Source organism: Bombus fervidus, chromosome 10 (assembly GCF_041682495.2).
Source record: "Bombus fervidus isolate BK054 chromosome 10, iyBomFerv1, whole genome shotgun sequence".
NCBI lineage: Eukaryota > Metazoa > Arthropoda > Insecta > Hymenoptera > Apidae > Bombus > Bombus fervidus.
Genome location: NC_091526.1, coordinates 11,356,550 through 11,382,103, shown reverse-complemented (window position 1 = coordinate 11,382,103; position 25,554 = coordinate 11,356,550). Strand labels below are relative to the sequence as shown.

General features: G+C 34.7%; 1 protein-coding gene across 4 annotated transcripts in view; it reads right to left on the bottom strand.

The window, feature by feature from the left end:
- Window positions 1-2,319: 2,319 nt before the first annotated feature.
- Elk (Eag-like K[+] channel) overlaps window positions 2,320-25,554 on the bottom strand; it is a 28,481-nt gene continuing 5,246 nt past the window's right edge. The window contains exons 3-16 of one of the 4 annotated variants that reach the window (XM_072011804.1): window positions 13,369-13,602; window positions 12,358-12,489; window positions 11,627-11,754; window positions 11,228-11,456; window positions 9,658-9,821; window positions 8,850-9,063; window positions 7,328-7,507; window positions 6,895-7,094; window positions 6,371-6,620; window positions 6,024-6,286; window positions 5,559-5,707; window positions 5,326-5,494; window positions 4,881-5,253; window positions 2,320-4,662 (exon numbers count right to left, since the gene is read on the bottom strand). In XM_072011804.1, coding sequence (XP_071867905.1) covers window positions 4,451-4,662; window positions 4,881-5,253; window positions 5,326-5,494; window positions 5,559-5,707; window positions 6,024-6,286; window positions 6,371-6,620; window positions 6,895-7,094; window positions 7,328-7,507; window positions 8,850-9,063; window positions 9,658-9,821; window positions 11,228-11,456; window positions 11,627-11,754; window positions 12,358-12,489; window positions 13,369-13,602 — 2,897 coding nt within the window. In that variant the 3' untranslated portion in view covers window positions 2,320-4,450. The other 3 variants (XM_072011806.1, XM_072011807.1, XM_072011808.1) reach the window with 3 other exon arrangements.

Sequence of the window (25,554 nt, the reverse complement as noted above, 5' to 3'; positions counted from 1 at the left end):
CCTTTATTTTGGTGTAAAAGAAAGTACTAGAAAATAACAGAAAACTCACCATTTGTTGAGAGCTTCTTATTGCAGGTAGTGACCATAAGAGACGCAGATCCTAAATAGCTGCCATAAGAGAAAAGATATAGTTTAATAAATTATTAATATTACATGTAAGAACCCGTCATTTGAAAGACGAGTGAAGAACGAAGTATTTAAAAATAAACGAGAGAAAATTATGAGGCAGAAAAATTTGTTGGCATAGGCACGCCAAATTTCGAGGATTTTCGCATAATAGCTGCGATGAAATTATATTTAAATATTTTTCAACATTACATTGAATATTTGAAAAAACTTACCACAATCACTTCGTTTCCATGTACTGCATGTTTTTTTCACATTTCCGAACACTATGTATTTCAAATTTGCAAAATTTTTAAACAATTTGTTAAGAAATTTACGGAGACGAAAAAGTCGCGTACCGAATTAGTAACTGAAAATGTGAGGTCATGTGAACACTACGTGTGACATTCAAAAAGTCGTGCAAAAATATGAAAATATAGGGAACACTTCGATGGAAAAGATTATTCAAAATGAATCAGATATTTATAAATGTAAAAAATTAAATTAAAAATGTAAACTGTATTTTTCTTATTAGTTTTATGTTTGTTCAATTTTATATAATTTTCATTTTAATAATTTATGAACTTTGTTGACTTAGATAGTAACCCGTCCTAAATTAACGTACGTATGCAGTTTCCTGCCGACGCGACGCAAACTTTATTAGAGTGATTTGTGAGTGTGATTGGAAAAAAGGGATGACAAGCTGCTGCAACAAAACTCTTGAGAAAAGCTCCTTTTCGTGGACAGGTAAGTCGAGTACAATCACGTAACATACATAATATGGTTATAAATCGGTACAAAGTAGAAAATATTGATATATATATATATCGATCAAAGAGTAGAATATACCATGATCCTTGTTGCAAGTGCGACGCCAATGATTCCTACTTTGTTTTGTAATACGTGACTTTCTTGTTCAAACAATGATTAATTTGACGTATTTATACAAAATATACAGAACTATATGTATTATTGATCTATCTTTTTGAAATGTGATTTTGAACTGTGTACTGAAGTTGAAAATTTGTAACATATGCATACTTCGGAGAATGTTTACATACATATATATTATGTATGTGTATGATTTACGATCGAAATTTTTATATGTATATGAATATCGATTATGTTTTTAAGAATCTTGTTCTATATGTAGTCATTTGATCTATTTCGATACTTGATTTATTGTTTCAATGCACCCGGGAATCCTTTTGTATCGAAACATGTCTCAGTAACAATAAGTGCATATAGTCGAGATTCGAGATCGACCGTTGATTCACAACGATATGCAAATATGGCGTAAAATGGTTGCACTCATAAAAACGAATGGAAGCCATATTGAAAAATATTCCGTTACTTGTTTAAATAATATTTGAAGATAATGTATCTTCTAGAAATATTAGAGTTTAGAATAGATTAACAGAGTATTCCGATATTTTAAATCCACACGTAAAAAATATAAAATAAGATTCAAAAGTGACATGTGATTACACGAAAGAAAATTTAGACCAAACATTTCTGTAATTATTTTTATTTCTTCTTTTTTTATAATGAGACGAGTGAACAAAGAACCAATTGTACGATACACACTGTACAGTAAGCAGATAACAATATTTACAAACGTCTGAAAGATTTTAGCAGGTTGACTCTTCTTTTGTTAATTGTATTTGCTGCTCAGTTTTTTCTTATACCGAAAAGAATAATATGCACATTAAATTAATAGCATTTTTCCGCCCGAAATAATCGATGAAGAGTTCGTACGTGTACGATAGGCGTATTTTAGCCAAGTTATTTAAAAGAGACATTTTGAAGATTATTTATTAACATTAATATTTTCAAGATCCCATCAATCGTAATGTAATTATAAATATATTCTATCATTTTCGAATTATATGCCTCTCTTTCTGTACAATATTTATATTTGCGATTGATATAACATAACTCGATATTTGACGCCCCTGGAAAATTGCACACGACAATTAGGTATAAAAACGATGTAAAATGTTTTGTTTGGACAGTATGTATGTATATGTATTTTTTCACGATTCAATCTGAATGTGGCTTTCAAAGGTGTTTTGTAATTTGATATACCAAGTTTATACGAAAAATCATAGGCGTCAGTTACGCAGAAACCACATATATTCCTAGATTCTAGATTATCTTTGGTACGCAAGAATAGTGAGAACAGTAAGTTTTTATTTTAAGGCCGTTGATTTAAAGTTTTCTAACTAGATTGGTTAAAAAGTGTACCATATAAATTTAATTAAATTTAGCTATATCTCTGATAGTTTGATATTTCTTTCCTTCTATGTTTGGCATAAACTTATTAACCAACAATAAGTTCATACAGGGAAGTGGTGATAGTGTACATACACCTATATGTATACGTGTATCCGTACATGTATACATTAGATGCATAAATTTATGTTGTATCATATCAGACATAAACGACAATTTTCTTTTTCCCCCTTCATTTTCAATCTAATAGTTAAATTAAAATTACTATACTGCGCCGTGATTGCACGGTTTAGTACGTTATCCTTAAAATTCGTCAACTCGGAGCACACTGAAATGTGCGTTAAGGAATAATCATATTTTGTGCTTACTGACATTTTCATACATGTTAAGATGACAAATGTTCCTTTCGTAGTTAGTTTCTCGGAGAGTGTAAAAAGTAGTAGAATACGTGAGAGTAGGTTAAGTATTACAATATGTTTAGCTTGAATTATAAGGTGAGGAGCATAGAAATAGTATAACAAAATATATGAAATATTTATAAAACAGCTGCTTTCATTGACATTTGTGAAATTATGATATAATAAATACAAATATCGTACTTTACACGTTTTATCTCTATGACGTAATATATTCGAACGATTATTTTAGAAAACACTGGTATTGCATCATTGTTTGTGCGCTCAAGGAATGAGAATGTAAGTAGGTTAAACGATTGATCATCTTATGTTTCAATTCTTATATTCGTTGAAATCAAATTGTAGGTACTGAATCGTAGGTGGCCGATATCATAAGTAGACGAATAATTTTTTGATGTTTCACAAATGACGATGAAAGAAAGATGAACGAATACAATTGTTGTGCATGGCCAAAGCCGTGCCTTATCACATATTTTTAATAGCGATATACTATTTACATTGAATTTGTTCAAGAGATACTTACAATTGGATACATCTCCCGCGTGATAATCTCGTATGATACATTAACTTTAAAATCAATCATTTGAATAACCTCCTTCGTTAACGTACTTGTCTTACCTACCTTGAAATCAACATCTTTACTGCGATGATAAATACTACTTTACAATAACTACTGTCTAATTTGGACGTCAGCGGATACATCGAAATTTGTTGTGCATATTATTGCTACGCTAGAGTTTAAAACTTCGTTCTCCCCGATAATAGATCTTAAAGTCTTTTGAAGCGAAGACCTTGCGATATTGAACTTTGAACGTTCTTCTCACATATGTGAAAGTGAAAACACGAATGCTCTTAAGTAATACGTTTTACTGATTTATTTACAGCAAAATTACTGCAAGAGAACATGTTTAAATAAACGACATAGTTTCTGCTAACTAGGTATAATCAATCACAGCGACACGTATGCGTATGGAATGACAGAAGCAAAAATTGTCTATAAAGAAAAAGTAGATTTTCAATATTTTATATCGTTATCCGAATTTTAAACATCCTCGATAATAATATAAGAATTAGTTAAAAAATACTTTTTCAAAATATCTTTTAGATTATGAAAAAATGTACCAACAATTCACTTCGCATACGATATATTTTTTAGATTAAAATTTATGATTGTACACGTATTCCATTCTAGAGATTCGGATTAGACGATGAGATGTCGAGTCCCTAAATAAATGTAAATGTCTCTCGAATGAGCAAGGTTATAGATATACTCGTACGTGTATTTATAGCTTATCAATGCTGGCGATCTTCTCATTTTCCTCTCTTTGGACATGTTTCGTGTCGTAAAAAATTCTTATATCATTGCTATACTATACAGAAATTTATTCAATTATCGTAGGATTGTTTTTGAGATGAAGACAATGTCGATCGTTCGTTGCTAACTATCGATTGAATTCAAGTATTCCAATCCGTAAAAAAATGACCAAACTGTTGATTCTAGATTTCATAGGAGTCGAAATAGAGGTGATAAAAAATGAACGAATTTGAACACTTAAAATGAGTGGTTTTGCTTCTCGTTGCTCTATTTTAGTCATGAAATTTGTCTTTTGCTCTTGTCTCGTGTACAAACATCTCGCCTTCCTGGGTTACGTGTTCTTCTAAGGCTTATAACCCTGATATGTTTCTGGAAACGTTCAGCTATCGAAGGGATCGAATTTCAACGATCGAGATTCAGGAAGTCGGCGTAGAGTGCTAAACGCTGGATATAAAGACGCGTTCTCGGCATCGCCGGCACTAAATCTGTGCGATAATTTGTTCTCGCGATCCCACGTTGAGTTTGTTGGTTTATATAAACGAGGAATGTGTCGATCTCCATGGTTATTACCGTAAACGAAATCAGCGTTTCCTGAAACAATAACTTTCCTGTATATTACAACTTTCCAAAAGACAGCAATCTAAAAATTTAACTCTGCTGTTCTTGTCGTTCATTCGTCGCAATTGTATTCCTTCTAATCGCAACGACGAAAACTTTGATATTTTAAAAATACTTGTAGAATTCATATTTTAACTGCTTGCACATTTTTCGATAATAAGTGAAAAATGAAATTAAATTCGAATGGTTACCTTGCGCGAGAGACGGTGATTGCGGCGGTGTCCCAACAATAGGCGACAAGGGCTCGTATGGCGGTGGCGGAGGTGAAGACGGCGATGGTGTAGGAGACGGTGGTTGTCTCGAAAGAGTATCCGGATCGAGTTCGAGGATCCTTAGAACTCGTTGAGGATTTGCTCGAATCCAGGACTCGAACAGATCCACAGGCCAGTCGGTTTGCGTGGATGCGTCTGACATTCTTCTAGGTGGGTCCCAACATATAGCATCTGGCGGATGAGACGAACTTCTCGCCAAAACGCCACTCCCACGACTCGCGGGCGTTGGCAAATTTGGATTACTTTGAGGCGAACACGCTAATATTTGCAGAGCTTGAATGGCATTCCTCACCTATTTTTATACGAAACAATCGGGAACGTTAGACCAGTTGAGAGTGGAACGAACGTTTACCGCAATATTTACCTCGTAACTCAACGTGGCAACGTCTTGGTGTAACGTAGAAAATTGTGTGTCGAGTCTCTCCACCGATCCTCGAATATGTTCCTCCATTGATTCTTGAGCGATTACCTGAGCCGCCCTCCCTCTTACTAGAACTCCTCTTCCGGTTCTTCTTGCTTCTCTATAGTCATCCCTATTATACGATGTAGGATATTTGAAGAGTTTCTTAAGAGTGAAAAAATTTGGTGAAAACTCACCTGAACTTAGCATGCCTAGGACTCGTCGTGTGTAAAGGCGATTTATTCGGCGGTGATAAAGGTGAAGTCTCCCCTTCGTCAGGCACATTTTCGTCGTCCTCGCTGATCGATGGTAACGTTAACGATGGTCCGTTCATATCTGACTCTTGCTAAACGTAGATAATCAAGAAACATTCGTATGAATCTTTGCTCGTTCTTACCTTTACTATTGGACGCTGTCAATACGAATATCGGATTTCAGAACCTTCATGCAAACAGAGTTTATAAAACGGTAGTGCGCGTAATGTTTGTTTCAGTCAGTAATTTGCCATTAATTTATGCATTTTGATATTTTACTGTTACAAGAAACGTATGGAAATGTCCGGAAACTTTTGACCGGTATTTATTATACGAGTAGATTTATGGGTTGATTTTTCAGAAAGCTCTTCAATTACCGACACTGTGATATTAAATATTAATAGTTACCTCAGCTTCGTATCCCTCTCGTATATTGTAAGTGAGATCATGTTGTATATCATTTGCAAATTGATACTGATACTCGGGATACAGTCGAAGTACCTCGACTAATCCATGCATATTTATGCATTTCAAATCACAATAAGTCAACGCTTTAACGTCACAACTTGATTTCACTACTACGTCCGCGGCTCCTCCGCCACCTGTTCCACCACCGTTACTGCCGTGTTGCAGATGAACGTTTATGTCACAACCTACTAGATCGCCTTTGCCTTTAAACGAAATCAAACACCGTGTGAGACTTCGGTTCTCATTTTTCGAATATAATCAAAGCTACGAACACTGTGATATCGTACCTAAAATCGCAACGACCATGTTTTTTTGCACAACTTCCATCGAGCCGTTGCATAAATAATATATGTACGAGAGTGCATCTCCTTTGTGAATTAAAAATTCGCCGGGGGCACAAAAATTATTTTTAATGCGAAGAGAAAGCAGTTTCAGACAACCCTGAGAAGCAGCTTCGAATATCGGTAAATTTAATATTTCGCGATGTAAATGCATCGAAACGTCACCCCGAAGTTCCTCGGGAAATTGTTTCAAGGTCTAAAAGCAGTAAATCTCGCGTAATCGTGACTAATTGTGAATTACAATACGTTTGGCAATTTTATATGATTTTATATGACAGCGTAATCGAAAGGCTCATAATAAAAATCTCTTGTCAGATTTTTCGATCTTTTATGTAACAGAGATCGAAATACATTGCATAGATATCGCAACAGATCGTTGGAGTATTCTTTTGGTTTTCTGGAAAAGAAGAAACGCGAACAAGAATCTTTTTCTTTATAAGCCTTTGAATTATCGCGTTTACGTGGTTTACCTCGTATATATCGATACCGTGATTCAAAGACCACATAGTTTGGAAATAGTCTTGCATTCGCTGTTTCAGTTCTTCGGGGATCTGATGCAATACGAAAAAATCCTTGAGATCCCGCAGTTTTGTTTGGTATAGCGATCTTCTAGAGTAAATTCTTTGAATAATCGCTGTCACGTTACCAAACACGACGGCATGCATCAGAGCTGTAGCATACACGATATGTACAATGTGGAAACATTTTCTATCGTAAATTTTCCATTCAAAGTTTATTCCGTATTAATTAATATTATTTCCCCCTAATACACGTGTATGCAAATTCTTATATTGATTAAATACGCGTGCAGCAACTAATAATACTTGGTTAATTAACTTGGATAATTAATTGATAATCCTTACGGAATAATATATAACATATTGATCGATGATGATTACTGACCACCAATGAGCATTGTGCAAATGGAGAAGAACTTTTCGGAGAATGTATTGGCCGACACATTTCCAAATCCTACCGATGTTAAACTACTGCATGTAAAGTACAACGCTGTGATGTAACTTTCCGCGTGCGTTACGTTCTCCACGGAGATTTTTAGCTTCTCTGCCAGCGTGTGAATCCAGCCTGTAAAATGCGTCCGATCAAAGTCGATTCGAACGTCAGTAGTTCATTCTCTATCGAATATTTCTATAATCGTCGCGTTGGTATAATTGCGTTGTATGTTCTCTTTGAGTTTTTTGATCGGATATTATTTATTTACGCGAACGGATTAAACAATAGTGTATTAAACGGTAGTATTACGAGAGTATGCCTAGAGACAAACGTCTGCAGTTAAGTTATGCGATACACTTTCTCGTAAGAGAAAAGTTTGTAGTCTAATACGACTACAGTTTCAACTTTCTTCGGGTATCGATTCTATCTAGAACGTAGTGCTGTCCAAAACAAAATTCCTTGAATCGAATCATGCAACATCGATCTGTATATCTAAATATGTAGACACGGAGCATTTTGTTCAAAATGTACGGTTGTTGCTTAACTCTTGCGTAGGCGATCAAACTGTTCACGCATGATGAATATCCCATTAGATAAGTATCGATGATTCGACTTTCCTACATTTCCAAAACTTTCTATTTTTCCATCTTATAATTCTATCAAATATTATTTTAAACGATTTGAGCGGTATAATACTTGACGTTATAACGCTGCCCTGCTATGGAGGCATCTTTAGAAAATTCTGATCATTTCACAAAATTGCAGTAAAATTTAATAGTGTATTAAAAAGATCAATAATGCAGTTATTACAGAATGTAATAAACGCGAGCCGGGGAAGAAGCAATTGTTTTATAAAGCACTATCGTTCGCAGCGTTGATGGTTAAAGTTGTAAAAAGTTACGTCTGCTAACGATGAATTGATTTTTTAACAAACGCCGCCTGCTAGCTTGGGTAAAATAGAATTCCACGCTGGAGTCGCTCGCTCGTGTTACTCGCACATTTCTGGTGCAGTAATGCGATAAACGGAACCTTATCTTATTTATGTAAAATATACAGATCCACGACGTACTAAAAACCATATGAAAACGCGAAAAAGCTGTCATAAATGCCGAAGACCGTATGTGTTTGTGCAAGAAGCACGTAAATAAATTTGAAATTTTAATATTTAAAGTTTTATGCGCGAATTTTTATTTGTTAGACGCGAATTGACGTAAAAAGGTGGAAAGAATAATTTCCAAAGCAATTTCGTAACATTCGTATTGATTTTCACGAGAACACGTATAAAATTGTTAAGGAAAATTTACAATTATCTTTTTGCGCGAATATTCTTTTGTCCATATAAATGTTAAAGAGGAAGGGATTATATCTCGACTCGTAGATATTCAAACGTTTCATTGAACTTAACTTCAACTGTAAAAGTTTCGTGAATTTGTGTCTTATAAAAATAATATTATTATATGAAGATCGAACTTACCGAGATCCCAATCATCGTCGTTTCTCAATCTTTCTTTTTCCGCGATAACGAACCAAATGCAAGCCAACCAATGTGCCACCAAGATAAAGAAAAGCATTAACATCGTGAGAATGACGGCACTGTACTGCGAATATCTATCCATCTTTTGAAGTAATCGCGCGAGCCTTAGTAATCTTGTCAGCTTCACTAAATGAATATTACCATGTCCCGATTCCTATGATAAAAAATGCGCTATTAATAAACATGAAATACGTTAATCGATGATATTTAGATCGATGATATTAGCTGTAATTCGTTTCGATACTAAATATGTACATACTAATTTATCGAAAAAATAGTATTGTAGCAAATCGATGTTAAATATCCGCTTTGATAATAATCGACGTTAATTACGTATTCTTGTACATACGTTATAGACTCACGACGACTAGATTGTACCATTCATGTCGAGATATGTCGTTCGATTCAAGCTGATATGTGACCGTGTTCCGGAGAGAACGCGAAGCTTGGAATCGGTATGTCGTTCAATTTAATAATACGCGGACCTTTCCTAAATGAACTTCATTCATAACTCGTTTTCAAATGTACAAATAGCGTATCGTACACGTGTCTTCCTTACATTTCTCAACAGGACATCCAGAGATTGTGAGTTAGAAAAGAAACTTTATTATTCGCAATCGAGATACGGATTTTACAAGGCAATTTTAAGTTAACTTGTAGTTTGCAACACGGGTATATTAGTACGCGTAGTACAAAAGTTTCAGGGTCGAAATATCTGAATAGTTTGAAATAGTTACGAATTACTCACCTCGCCGCTGTAAACGTCAGAAGCATAGAGAAAATCAAAAGGCAAAGCAGCGACAAGATCGACGAAAAACCAACCCTTTAAATAGTTCACGGCTATACTTTTGCTGTTGCTGACAACTTCACCTTTTCTGCTTACGTACGTTGTTCTAAAGTTTAGAATGATATCTGCGGAAAGATGCGTGATTTTGACTATTGTTTGCTTTCGTTTTCGATAATTTTAATTGAAGACCGGAGGAGGAAAGTTCGATAAAAGGGTGAAAATCATGCGTTTAACTTTAAAATGAAATAGGCAGACGACGATTTTGGTAACACGAAATTGTTGGACGATGTTACGAATCTTAAAACTGTTGCTCTGTAAAACATGTAAAACGTGACCTATCGTCTTTCTCCCTTGTACTTTTTAATTAATTCTAATCCTACAAACTTTGATCATACCACAGAATAGAAATTTTAGCGAGTAGAACCTCTAGCGGACCTCTGTTTGTGTTTTGATCAAAGAGACAAACTACTCTTGCGATCCCTTCCCTTCCCTTATTGAGTTTCTCGACGCGAAAATGCAGCGCGTTAAGGAACTTTATTTCCGCAGGATGAACTGCTTTTAATCTCGTTAACAAACAGGATTTCTATCTCAACATTCGCTCGTCATACTTATTTACGAATTGGCTAAACGAGCCCAAGTAATTTCATATCAAGTTATGCATACGAATACTAGATTTTCGAATACAGATAAATTGGATGAGAGGAGCGATACGCATCGACTGATAAAATCCTCCTTTCACAGGATGTTCTAACTTTCTCCACCTAAAATCCATCGGTATATTTTTCTAGATATAAATACCAAATACGAAAATTTTATTACAACATAGACGTAATATAATACGATTTTTTATTCGACTGGACGTTCTGAGAAAATCAGGTTGGACAAGTTTAAACTGCCCTATATTGTACTCACAAATAAAATTATGATTTCTATCCTCGAAGAGATACTATCTCGTCGAACACCAGTGAAGAGTTCTTACTTTGGACATCGTTATTCGATATTCGCTTTGAATATAAATCAATTCAGTGTTTGTAGAGCGAATGTCGCATTACTTGCGAAAACTGACTCAAGGGGAATTTGCTGCATCACGAAAATTGAAATAAAACCAATATTACTAGCGCGGTAACAGAACTTCTTGTTTTCTTTTGTATATCGGTCTTATATGAATAAATAAACAAATATATCGAGATTAAATTACATTTCTCTGCATTCGCGCGAAGAAAATTGCACTGAATGGAGCTAGTAGTTGAAACCAACGATTGTACAGGTACAAGGCGGATTGGAAACAGGGAAGCGAGGAATCGTTGCTTTCGAACTTAACGAGCTTCTCGAATTACCAATTGGATGAGAAGAGTACCATTCGTGTTCCTTTTTGGCTGAATTACTTTTAAAGCATCGCCAATCGATATATCGAACTGTCTCCGATTAGTAATTTTAGGCTGATTACGATAAAGGTCTGTTCTCTCCTCGGCCCTTCAATATTTTAAATCAGTCTCGAATGAGACAAATAAGTTGAAGAAATGATACCCACCGGTTATAAAGAGCGCTTCGACAACAACGTCGCTAACCATCGTAGGCCTATCGATGTTAATGAAACTCGCGTTAAAAGGGACGACGATCGCCACGTAAAACGTCGCAAGAAGTATTAACCAGTCCCAGCAAGACTTAAAGCCACCGTAATGGCTTAGGATGAACTGAGATTTTTTGATTCCCGTCGTTTTGTATTCTGGCAAGGGTGGTGCAGTGGAATGCAGAAGGTTCTATAATAATAGTACAACATACGTGAAAGCTTTCTGTGGTAGGAAAAATGTTCAGATATTTTCGTGAATCGATAAATGTGAATATAAATATAAACGTAAATGTTTCCAAGGTAAATGAAATGGTTCAAGCCGTTTTTAGAAGTGATTAAAACGGGAATGACAGCACTTACATTATTCAATTTAATTTTGTGCTTATTGTCCTGTTTGTAATGGCCTGATAATTGATAAAGGACGGCGCGACTCCTTCTTCTGCCATAATTAGCTGGAGGCGCTTCTGGATCGAGACCGCCATTTGCATCTGAAATATAATTGTACCATCGCCGTATAGACTTTACCCCTTTGTACAGTTTAAAACTGTACGCTGTATGCAATCAAGAAGTTGGACGAAGAATGTATATTTATATTTAATTATTTATATGTAAGCGATAATGTCGTATCGGTTAACACTTTTTTTCCTTTGATCTTCGATAATTTTTTTTGTCGGGAAAAAATAGCGTACACCGTAAGAATATCTCCCATTCCTATGGGATACGTACATACGTAGCTTTTCTAGGTCAATTTTGTAAATGACTAACACGTGCAATGCCATTACGCGTAAATTCTACAAGAAAAGCAAACTATTGGAAGCTTCTGATTTGTGCTCTTTGGTGTCTTTGATTTCGTAATAATCGTTGCATTAGGTATTTACGTGCAGCGTGTAGCGTGATCGCGGTGTAAGAAGCACGAAACGTTAGATACGTTGAAAAAGTATGTACATTGGGAACGTTTAATCCATACCCGATGTATGGTCCGTGCTCGGATACTTTGGAATGCAATTCATCAGTCACGTCGATCGAAATGCATTCCAGAGAAAATCGTTTCGTCAGACTGAGTTCAGCAGCGAAGCTTGGCTAGAACTCACCACTATCGTGCAACTCACACAGCTGAAGGTTCTTCGTGTGGGTGATATCCTTATGCGAAGCCAGAAACAGAACGACGTCGCCCTTTTCATTTTTGATCGGAACAATATCGAGCAGACAGTCGAATGGACTTCCTGCAATCAAAGTCGCATTCTAAATTTCGATTAAAACGTCGATCATCTGAAATTTATAAGCAAAAACGCTATTCCTTCTGTTTTCTCTCTTTTCTTTTCTTCTTTTTTTTTTAATTCTAGCTATGAATTTTTCATTTCTACTGTCAATGGTTCGAACGCAAAAAGCCAATAGTAGAACTCGTATCGGAAACATAGACAGGTGGTGTTGTACAAACACGATAGAACCGATTTGATCCAATCGATTATCTTGATTAAATGTATTCTGCTGCACCTGTGTTATTTTTGCATGCATTTACATCGTACCATTGTGACCAGTAACGTTAAATCACACTTTTTCACCATTATTATAAATTATACGATTATTTCATGTAGCAACATTGATATTAAATCTCGGCGAATAAAATTCGCGAGATAGTATTTTTACATTTTATTAAAATATATTTACATGAATAATTTTATGAATCTTTTAGTGAATTTTTCATTAAATGAGTTACAATCTATATGTGTGCCTATATATTGTACCGTCGTTGAAAAATCAACGACAATGCGAAGATTTTTATGGTGAAAAATTTCAATAATAATAACTTCGAAAAATAATTTCAATGTAATTAAATAATAAATTATTAGGGTGTTAAAACGAATCTATTCGTGCGTAATATGTCATATTAAGCGAAACCTGGTTTTGCCAGGATATTCCACAAATTGGTTTCTAAGGGATCAATTTGAATTACCATTAATTAGGAGAATTATCTCCATTCTGTAACCAAATGTTAGATTGCTAAACGTTGGTAATCACCCAATTCCTTGCTTGGCAAATCGAACGTCTGTGATTGAAATGGATCGTTTTCTAACGCGGAAGAAAGAACGAACGAAGCTTACCGGTCTTTTTATAGAATACGACTTCCATCTTCAGCTCTGTTTTGCTCTCGAGGCTCTTGTCGATCATCGCTCTTTCCTCTTCTTTCGTTTCCGGGCCATAGAGAAACTTGCAAGCGCAACCCTTTTGCATGATTTGCGCTCGCGCGAATCCTGTCAGCTCGCAGAAACCGTCAGAGCAATAAACGATCGGGTAGAGCGACGGAACCTGTGCATTTCCCAGCACAAAGTTGCTGTCTGCGAACAAAGGCGAATATTCCATTAAAGCAAACAACTACCATAACGTGGTTTCTATTTAATCTTTTTTACTTAACCATCTATTTATTCTCGAGTTTTCATTATAAACTACATACATCGAACATTATACAGTACGTCAGGAAAATATTCTTTTATGAATAGATCGTGTGTATCGTAAGAAATATTTTATAAATTTTACTGCTACTGTTACAGCGAGATTCGAAGACGAAAATCGGGTAACGGTTGCTCGAAAAAAGAAGAAAGAAAATATTAGTTAAACGTAATGATTGGCCATAGATCAATCGGATTAATGTATAAATCTATGTGACTGTCGTCGTCGAACTTCGCGACGCTCGAGCCAAAACAATTTTAAATCGCAGTTGGTTCGCTACCCGTGGCGAAGTTGCACAAGACGCGTATAAATAGAGGTCTCTCCATGATCGTGAACATTATCTTTTTGAATACAAGGATTATCGGGTCGCAGCATTAAATCGAGCATTTGTTACTAATGGCGCACGGTATCAGTAAAAAAAAAAGTTCTAATCTCAGAATGCGCGAATCCTGCAAAAGCTTTTATGCAAATAAAAGGTACAAGATATTTAAACCAAGAATAAAATGCATTCGCATAAAATGGTGACGAGTATAGGATACACAGCAGTAATTCTGACAAAAATATGTTTGCAAGCAAACAATAATTTCAGTTATATTGTCAGAAAAACTTGTACTTATTTATATCGTACCCTCTATTGTATCTGTTCGTTGTTATTTCCCGTTAGCGAGAACATGGATCTTGCCAATTAACTTTCCATACATCGCGTCCATTTTTTCAATTACTCTTTATTTCACAATTTCGTCATATTGAAGAAAAAAAAAAAAAAAAAAAAAATCGGAAAAGAAAGGAGAACGGAGGTCTGATTGAACCGTCGATTAGCTTTAAATAAGCGCAAAGAAGTAAGTGATACGTGTTTTTCGTCGAATTTGTTGGTGAAAGCTATTCGACGAAAGTTATAGTACCTCGCTATATTGCGTGTGTTATACGAAAGAAATTTTATTTGTACTTTAACGAGATGAAATTATCATGATCACATTGACAAAGTTTGAAACAAATATAAATATGTATACATAAGTTACAAAATATTTATGGTAGTTATATTTCGTAGAGATCACGATATGTATATATGTTTGCAATAAATATCTCGTAATCTCTATGTGGATTTTCAGATTGAGTTTAAATTTTATCGATATAATTATGACGAATTGATTACGATGCTAATAAAGTCTCAAAATGTTTCATATAACACACATATTAGTACACGTGTAGGTACATAATCGTTCAAATACTTTCGCCACGTTACGTTCTTCCGAAATACAATTATCGAAATTGAGGAAAGTAAACAAGATTTCGATGATTACGTGAACGTAATGCACGCCTGCATCATATGGTGGTTCATTGGTTAATAGCTTTGTCAACGTCACTGACGTCACGCATAATTTCTTTCAGGGTGACGACGATGCTATTTTTAATTTTACGCTCACCCCTGAAACACTTTCATCTTCCCACAGCCTTTTGTGAGACTTCAACTTCCGACGCTTCCTTGTTTCTTTAAAATAAAATTAATGCCTGTCTGTTTATCAAAAGGGTTCGGTCCAATTTCATCTTCTTTTAATTATCGTTAATTCCTCGACGAGTGTATTTAAGTTTGGATTTTTAATGAAAGTACGCTGGAGAATTGTTCGAGATAAATGCATGGACAGAAACTTTTTTTTTCGGTGAACGATCACGTCTAAACAATCTCGCGCAATTTTTTAACGGATCATGGTGATCGACGATTAAGCCACCCTTTATGCAGCGTGGAAAATAGTGATTGTCACATGTTCGGTAGGGAGTTCAGTTACGAAGGGTTGTAAGATAAAAATATGATTTAGGGGTAAAGTTTAAATATTAATTTATTTTAATTTGCTGGTCATCTTTTCTTATTTGCATCGTGTTCTTTATCTTTGATTTCATTTAGATTTAATTCTATTGCAGTGAAATTTTCATGTCTGAACGTCGTTCTCGTTTCACCGTATAAAAAGATTTCTAACGATTTAAGAGAATTTTCAATATAAAATTAAGATTAAATTCTCTTGAATTTGCCTGTAGCTTTTTACACCTAAGACATTTTTTTAACGATAGAACTCAGAATTAAAAACGCGCAAATAAATGTAATTCGTAGAATTCGTAATTACAAACTAATTTTGATTCGAGAAAATACATGTACGTTTGACCAAGATTCAAAATAGGATTAAAGAGCCAATGCTTCTTTGAAAACGTCAGGATTTCTACGCATTTGTCATGGGAATGATAAATTGTAATTATATCTGATATATATAGAAGTATCGTATAAAGCAAACGTTTCTACGATCTCAGGCAGGATGAGAGGGATAATTAAGCGACAGACACAGCGGGTTCGCAGTTCCTCTTTAATTACGGACGTTCTTCACAGACCTTATTACATGTGCCTTTCTCCACGGCTATGTTTACTTATTTCTAATAAATATGTACGAAATCGTCTTTCGAATTCGCGGTTCTGCTACACGCAGGTATACAAACACGTACATACGTATACGCGTAATACGAAATCATCGTTCGAATTTCCAGCTGTACTATTCACAGGTACACTAACACGTTCAAACTGTCGGCTACGAGAACGACAGGGTTTACGATCACATCGCATCAGTTGCTAAAAGCAGCGTAACACGCTACAGTTTCAGTCGGATCTTGACAAAGACTAATGGAGTCGATTGTCTCGCTTACGCTTAGGAACATATGGAGCATAGATTAGTGCCAGAAAAATTTTCTATTCTTTATTCTAGGGAATGAAAATCTGAAGGAACGTTTAAGTTTCTTTTAAGAATTCACACGTTGACGGATCGCTAACAGCAAGAGACACGATTGTCTTTAAGGTTGCTTGATGACGCGTATGTAAATAGGATTTTGTTTGCAGTTTTCTAAATTAATGCGAGAAAAACTTGTAATTCTAGTAAATAAACCGAACGTCGTAAATAACGAAGGAGCACGGTAAAAATAGCAGTAGACCATGAAAAGTGCATTTTAAATAAATATAGATTTTATGATGGTAGCTATGCATCGGAGAAAATCTGCATCGAGAAAAACAAACAGGGAGAGAAGCTGTGCTTGCTTTTGTCGAATATGCGAGAGTCATATTCGACTATGTGAATATCTCGAACGTTTGTTTATCGCGAGTTTTCTCTGAATGTAGGTTCCAGAGATTATGAACGTGTATTTGGTGCATATTATGTATTTCTTACGCTTGGGTGTTAATTAAATGTAAAAAATGAGCACGTACTCAGGGGCAATTAAACCGTTATGAAATAGGAAGCGCAGTTTTATCCCGAGTGGGATTTCAATTTTCCGTGTAATGGTCAGTTATCTTTAAATATGGTATTATCTTCAACTGATTAATTAGTAAGCACTGTAAAAAACGAACGGGTTAAAATAATTAAAAGGAGTAAATTAATATCAGAAGTTCCAGTCGTTATTTTTTTTTTTATTCTCAGTTACGTTTGAATGGATAATTATGACAGCTCTTTTTACGTTCTCGAAATCGATAAAAATTTCATAATACCTCAAGTAGTTTATTAGAAAATACACCTGGTACCTATGGATTTACCGTAGGGTTACAGGCGTTGTTTTCAGAAACTTCCTAATGTGCTTTTTTTATATAAATAATTTTCCGGCCACTTTTGCACAATATACCACAGGCCATCCTTTCACAGGCATTAGAACATTTACGCGCAGTTAGGAACCTGAATAATTATTAGAAGATTCATAAAATCTTTAAGAATCGTTGCATCGTTTGAAACTTCCAGCTACGGAAAATACACATATTTGTATGAACCTCGTTAATTATGTATAATTATCATTTGTTCTATAATTCTTGCAAACAGTTTTCGTTAAAATTTACTTTATGTTTAGAACCGTTATCTACGCAAAACTAAAATTCCAATCGTTTTCCACATAATCTAGGTCGTTTATCGTGTTTCGTACGCGATCATTATGCGCCCTAATATCAGTGAACGTGAATGCACAAATTTGAAGCAGTAAGAACGATATGATACGTTGCGTTTCAGGATAAATCGATAAAAAACCGTGATTTAAAACTCAATCAAATGGTCAGAGGATATTTTTCAAGCCGCAAGCGTATTCAGCGAGAGGGAGGAAGAGAGAGAGAGAGAGAGAGAGAGATCATGCAAATTTGCATGTTTTCATATTGAAAAACGATAACTACATCGTAAGTTGTTAGTCATATTTTCAGAGTAACCGCAAAATAATTAAATGGATACGACACACGTGTTACCGTAGCTATTGTGATTAATTCAGCTAAAGTTACGTCCAGCTAGATGTTTTTATCGTAACATTTACGTTATTTGGGAACGATTTGGATATTTTGTACTTGTAGATGTAATGCGCGTTTTTAGATCTTAATTTTAACTCTTCTCGTTTTATATTTATAATTTATCCTACCCTTATTATTAAGGGTAGCCTGCCATAATTTACGACTATTTACGTACGATTATTTGAATAATTAAAAATGCCCGAAATACCTGACAAATAATTGGATGCGTCAACAATATCGATTCTTGTATAGTTTTTACAGAGAAGTGAAATGAAGCAAAGGTGATGATGGTAGAAATGAAGAAAAGTATGAAAGATAGGTATATTGTACTGCGCATTCAATTTTATTGTAATTTACGTTTATGATGTATCTCAAATCGATATATGAAAATGCCGTGTTTGACGTCAACTAAATTACATATTATTATTGACTTTTATAAAAAAAAGGAACAGGTATTTTGAGGAAAGAACAAATTGAACACAATTGTTCGGTTGGATAATTAATATTATAGTGAATCGATTGAAAGATTAATTTTTCTAGGAATGATCCTAGAAAGATAAACTTAACACAATCCGACACTAGATTTGAAGGCGACGCCACATGAGAGAAACGCACGAATTGATGACGCTGAACGTTAATTTTGCTGCAGACCTCATAAGTGGAATGCAAATTGAAATGTTTATAAATACCTATAATTAAGGGAATGGAATTATCTGTTAAATATTATAGAGGGTTTTATATCCTGGATATTTTATATACTTTTACATATTTATTCAAAGAGCTAAATCAAGAGCTAAAGCGTAACCTTTTAATTAACCTTTTAATAAAAATTCATTCGTAAAACAAACAGATTGAGTTCACAAAGGGATTAAGAAAACGTGATACTTTATTGTAAATTTAGGAACGTGTCGAACGTATCGTGTTCGCGTGGTAATGAAAATTTCGCATCTTTGTTTAACTATGACGGTATCGTGGCCATTGCGGATTAAATGGCATTATTCAAACATGTCGACCTTACGCTTTATATCACGTATCATGGACTCTGTCAAAGTATTTGCAAATAAAGGGGAAACTTGCGTTTCATACGTTTGTCCGAGTATCATCACTTTTTCAGTTTTAGTTTTAATGGATTACAGCACGTGTAACATTTTCGATGGGACTGTTTCTTCGTAATAAGACAGGTAAGACCGTAGCAGTTGAACGTTTAACGGATGAATCCAATACAATTCCGATACGACATTAATTGTAGAAAATACAAGAAAGTGGTTCAATCAAACTTGAAATTACGGTGCGGATCGGGCAAGGTAGAGAAAATCTAGCAGTAAATTATATCGACTCGTTTTCGATACAGTTAAGAGTTCCCCGTGGAAAAAGTAGTCGTTTATATCGAATTGGCGGTATGGAAGCAATGTCGATTTCCTTCCCCGAAGACGATACGGAAAAACTTCGAAAGATGGTGGAATACAATCGTACAACGCAATAAGTATCGAATTGGATTAAATAAAATAATTACGTCGTGGTAAATTATTTCATTTTTATATCCATAAAAGTAACGTTATTTTCTCTTTAATTCAACAAACCCGCCGTGTATTATCGACGCTGGCAGTTTGAATCATCGATACATGATCGATTAATCCAAATTCGTATTTGAAGATTGAACATGAATTATTTTTTCTTTTCGAAGAGGAAAGGAGAGTTTTAATTTGTTGTTGAACGAGATCAGTTACATTTTGTAATCACGTAAAATTGCAAGTATTGTTACGGACGTAATATTCTTGAAAGGATTGTGACAAAGGTCGACCTCCATTGTAAGATGAGTCACATCTTCTCTGTATCTAAGAAAAATCTTCGTGTTACGTTTCGTTTTTTTCACAGTGGGGGCTTCTGTTTCAGGGTCATATATATAGCATAGCGATCTTATAAATAATACAAGGAACTTTTTATCTGTTGTTCTCTATAGATGATCTATACTCGAAATTTGTCGAAAATTTTTGCGCGACTAGAAACGACATTTCATATTTATACTCCTCGTTCTTCGATGCGATTTAACGAGGAAGGCCGAGAGTCTCATTACCAGTGGAACTTTATCACCCATGATTGAGGTCGCTGACGATGATAACTTAGCAATTTCCACTAAGGTCGTAGTGTACCGCTCCCCTTAATCAGATTTCTACAAAATTTCGAATACGTGGAATTGTGAAGCAAATGGAATGGTTAGATTCTTGTTCCGTGCTTTAAATTGGTTCATTTCGCAAAAGTCTCTCCAGGGGTAGGCAACTTTCCCTCGGAATATGGAAACACAAAAGTCCAATATTCCAGAAACCAATTGCTGTTAGACGCAAAGAACTGGCCCACTTACGAGACATATCTTTTCCAATACTTGCCTTTGTATAAGTACGTCCCGTGGAAACAGCAACTGGATGAGATTTCAAATATCATCTTCACTTTATAATTTAATAAAATTTCAGTTACTTCGTCTTACTTCGAGTATAGACTGGTGAACATATAAATATTTAGCTAACTATATCGTAAAAGGTTTTATTTCCGTTTCTTTTCTCTAGTATGAGATTTAAAAATACATTTCTTCTGCTTCGAAGAGAATAAATGTAGAACGGCTTTCGAATATTTACTCTCAGTAATAATTACGAATTAGGTTAGATAGAGTTTGAAATGGCGAAATTACTTACACAGTTAATTACCCTTTGTATTAAAAGTAACGACATTTAGTGGGATCGCTAAAGTTAACTTTCATTAAAGTGAAACTTTCATTTTTAGATTGGTTTTAAGTTTTATAATGTAATATATAAATTTTATAATATTGCCAGTCGTATATAATTACAGTGTTAATGAAATTTCAAAAAGTTTTGTATAACATATATAATATATTCATAAAAGTTTCCCATCTTGAGCGTTCAAAGTACTTTTGCCAGACTTTTGTATGCTCGTTGCTATATATCATTTAAAAACATTATTCTTTATTAACACAGCCACGTAGTTAAAACAGAGAAAGAAAAGTAACACTGAAATTTTCTTTGAAACACCATTTGAAATAAAGGACGATTTCTATTCACTCGATGGTGTCTGCTATATTTTCTCTTACCCCACAAGTTAGGTCTCCCTTTGCTTTAGAATACCTTTCTCTGGCCGGAATATGAAGCGATTAAGCTTTCCTATCGAGTAGCTTAACCATATACCTTTTGAAAAAATTTGCCCACCGTCTTTTCATTTAAGACCATCCTGAAAGGATTTTCATTTATTGAACGATGAATGCGTTTCATGGAAGAAATGAAACGATAATTGACGATTTCCCCGTTGCTCATAAACCGTGGCATATCTGCAGAAACAATGTCATGTAATTGCCTCTTAGTTGTCTCATTTTCGATGCGATATCGTTTTATTACCATAAACGGCGTAAACCATAAACGATTTATTCCTGTTCGAACCACTTATGCGGTTAGATATACTTTCATTGAACAAAGACTATAACTTAAATCGATAAATGTATGTGTCTTTCTCGGAAACGCCCTGCGTCGTTACTTTTACTCGCAATGTTGAGTGTCACGATAAGATAAGTGTCATTGATATTGTACAATCATTAGGTATCGCCGCGTCGATCGATAACTGAATTTTTTTTTTTTTTGTTTCTTAATGTCACCTTATAGATAGAAGGGAATATCGAAAAATGAAAAGAACAAGCCATTGTTAGGTCCGAAAGCTTTACAAAATAAACCAAAATTTCATAACAATCCGACTATTTCATTTGAAAATATGCCGAGCATTTAAATGTGTGTTTAGCATGGATCCGTAGGCTCCTTTCATGAAAGTTCCTAAATTTTCCTCGCGGCAAGAATATCACGCAGTTAGCGTAACCTACAAGTTAAAGATGGACTACAATATTTACTCACACGTCGCTTGTAATTTATGTTAGGATACATTCACACTATATATATTTGCACGAGATTCTAGCTAGTTTTGTCTTCAGAAGTTGATTCGCCTTTAGACTTATGTATCCGTACGAATTCTCATTTACCCAATATCCCGTATCAATCCTAACTTTGAACACAGTTGCTAGACAAGTTACATGCTTATCCACTTGCGAAGCTTGTGAAATTTACCATAGCCTGACGCTACATTGCAATTAATTCTTAGTACGTAGAGGAATTACGCGCTCCTGTACAAGCTGCCAAATCGATAGCAATTGAGAGCTTTTGAGAGGTTCGTATCGTAACAAAAACATTTGCTCCGGAAATATATTTGCCACGAAGTTTTCAATTATGTGAATTTCGACAGAAATCTCGATAATTAATAAATTAATAAATAATATTATTATGCGTAAAAAGAAGCGGTAAGAAATTACAAAATAAAATTTTACCAAAATGTATATAACTTCGTTGCAAGATTGTTGCGTGTTAGGTGTTTAAAATTTTTTTAATTCACAATTATTTTTACTTTTTTTTTTTAAGAATGCTTCTCAACTATAAGAATGTTACTTCGTTAGTAGCAGTAGCAGTATTTCTATTACAAACACCATGTATATATGTATATAATAGATACAAAAGTCTGTTGGAAATGATTATCATTTGACTCATTTATCTGTGATGAACCTGACTATTAGTGGAATGTTTTGAGGTCATACTGTGATATGCAGTTTCGAATTCGATGAAAGTGTATGCAAGTTGTGTCGCTGTTATACGCGCGTATAAATGTCGTGACAGGTATGTATAGTGGTTTGAAATATTCGTATACCGGTCGAGAAGTGACGTTCACGTAGAATTTTGAAACCGTCAAAAATATTGAATAAAGTTACGTTTTTAATTCCTTCGTACTTTTGTACGCTCTTCTTGTTAAGTTTTATATTCATTTTTCATGTTTCTGTCGTAATTAGAGATCCTTGCTAAATAAGTAGTGTCACGTGTTTCGACTTTCTGTCTGGCGTTTACTCGATCGTTACTACTTCGGAGAAACAGGTTTCAACGTTTTGTAGCGATACAGAAGAAGAGAAAGGTGATTTTCGTAAATATTAACCCTCAAGCGACGTGTTACGGACCAAATCGTTAAAAAAAAAGAGATACATATATGTATTTTCTTCCATAAATTTTCCATTTCTTTCTTTTTGTAGGAATATTGCACGTTTTTGATAGCCTTACGATGCAAGAACAGTTATTAATTGAACTCTTCTTTCCTGATTAATTATCGTCGATGGGACTCACTTTGTACGAGTTGCGAAGATTAAGTAACAAGTATTTTTCATTATAATTTCATAGCTGAATAGTTAGGGCATCGAAACTAATAAAAATTTTCATAATGAATGCATTGGAAATTTGCTTGAGGGTCCGCGAGGGAGAAGCAAAAGCGACGCAGAGGTAATAGATGAATCATACGTCGCTGGAAAAATTACTGTTTGCAAGTTTCCAGCCGTCTCTTATAAAATTGTTTTCCTTCTTCGGTACAAGATGATCATCAATTTTTTCTCTCGAGGAATGATATTAAGCAAATGATTGATGATAATCACTAGGATAATAAATAGGTCATCCGTGCAAAGAGAAGCTTTCTTTTGACTTCTCTTATTTCCCACTTATTCGCCACTCAACATTTACTGTTACTCGGTCGTTTTTAATGGGCTATTTTCTTCCGTGAAACAAAGAAGCTTTTTTCTATAACTCGCATGAAGCGTTTCCTCCAAAATGTAAAACATCCTTTCATTTCAAGCGAAAATACAAGAGCGGTTTTTCTACATCGAAGAAAGTGAAATTAATTTCCGCCATACTTCTTGTAAGAGGGAAATGTCATATATCTCAGGTCAAGGAATTTTAGCAAAATTGCACAACGATGTTACTTGTGTATTGTATGCAGGGATTTCCAGGGCAAAATTAAATTATTTACGATTTGAAAAATGAGACACAGCCAATGTTTTCGTACATGAAACTTTTTCATTTTCTTCATGTTTACAATCGGTATTATAAATATCCTTCAGATATATCGTAACATATTGTACCGTCGAACAAAAATTTTATACAAACTATTCGTCATCCGAGGTTCGAGAAATGCTTTCTAGAATTATGGATTATATATTTATTAGAGTAGAATTTATTATAATTATGAATATATATATAATTTAGTAGAGTTACGAACGTATTTGTAGAAATGTTGCAAAAGAATATTCTCGAGGCAGAGATACGAAGCATTTCTTTTTGATTAGAATTACAACAAAACTACTTTCGAAGTGTTATAAAATTTGATTTGATATAATTTAAAAATATATAAAAATGAATAAAATGATAAAAATGAATAAAAGGAAATGGAAAACGAAAGGGACAGATAAGAAGACGAATATTTTTTTCGTTCGAACGTCTAGTTGAATTTATCAGAATCAGATTGTAAGCACGTATGTACGAAGGGAGGAAATAACGTCGATTTTCACGGCGTCGATGTTAGATTAATATTCTATGCCCTGTCTGGGGTCGACGGACTCTGTAATAAAACTAGGGGATATTCATATTCCACGGCCAAGAGGGTTGTACATCTTTGCGAACTGAATGTTGGAACACCGTGTCGTCACGGGGTTCTCTATACTTGAACTTGCATGAAAGTTTCCCTATACATTTTCGTCGCCGTTGAAAATTATTTTAAGTTTGAATAAAAAATAAAATGAAATAACTATATACTTCGTATCGGAGCATTTGCATATACAAAAGATCAAAGTTCAATTTTTTACCGAAAACCTTTTCAAAGGCATCTACGGTTGGCTATTGGTGCGTATACGAATATACACGGTCGTTAAACTGGATAGATTTGCTGGTTTTGAATAGATACGACATATACATACGTTTATACGTAACGACAAATGAACGTACTCGATAACGCGATATTTTCTGTTGCCTCTTGTATACGGTGAAATTTTTTCGCTAAAGTGGTTCTTTTGAGTCGATAAAAAAAAGATGCAGATAGACGTGAAAAAATCTTTGCTACAACGAATATTCCAATCGGTCCTCCATGAGTCTTGGTCAGCAAAGACAAACGAGTGTTTGAACAGTCGTCAACCATCCTTTACCCCAGTTGGCGATGCGCCAAACACGCTCGGAGAAAGAAAGAGAGTGCCAAAAATATCCTCGGATAGGTACTTCGAATGTCGTTAACGAGCAATTATTTCCCTTTTCTCCCGTCGAAATCAACGTGTTCACAATGGAAATGTCACGAACCTCAATTCAAACGCATTTTCTTTTTCATCGATCTCTCACCTGATTGAAATCCTTCGGATCAATCCGTAATACGCGTGAAAAATTCATTCTTATAAAAGTTTGGGATACGCGCTCTCGCTTAAAAATCTTTTATTTCTTATCTTTAATAAAATTTCGATACCTATTTCATGTTAATTATGAACCTTAAATTATATGAATTTTCTAGTAAATTTAAGGTAAAATTCAAGTAAAAAATAATATTTTAATTAACTGCTTTCCTCGTTTCACCAAGTATCAAGTTAAATAGGCATGCCATTATATTTTAAAAGATTGTCAATTTATAATTTTTCCAAGTTGATACAATAACTGTCCTA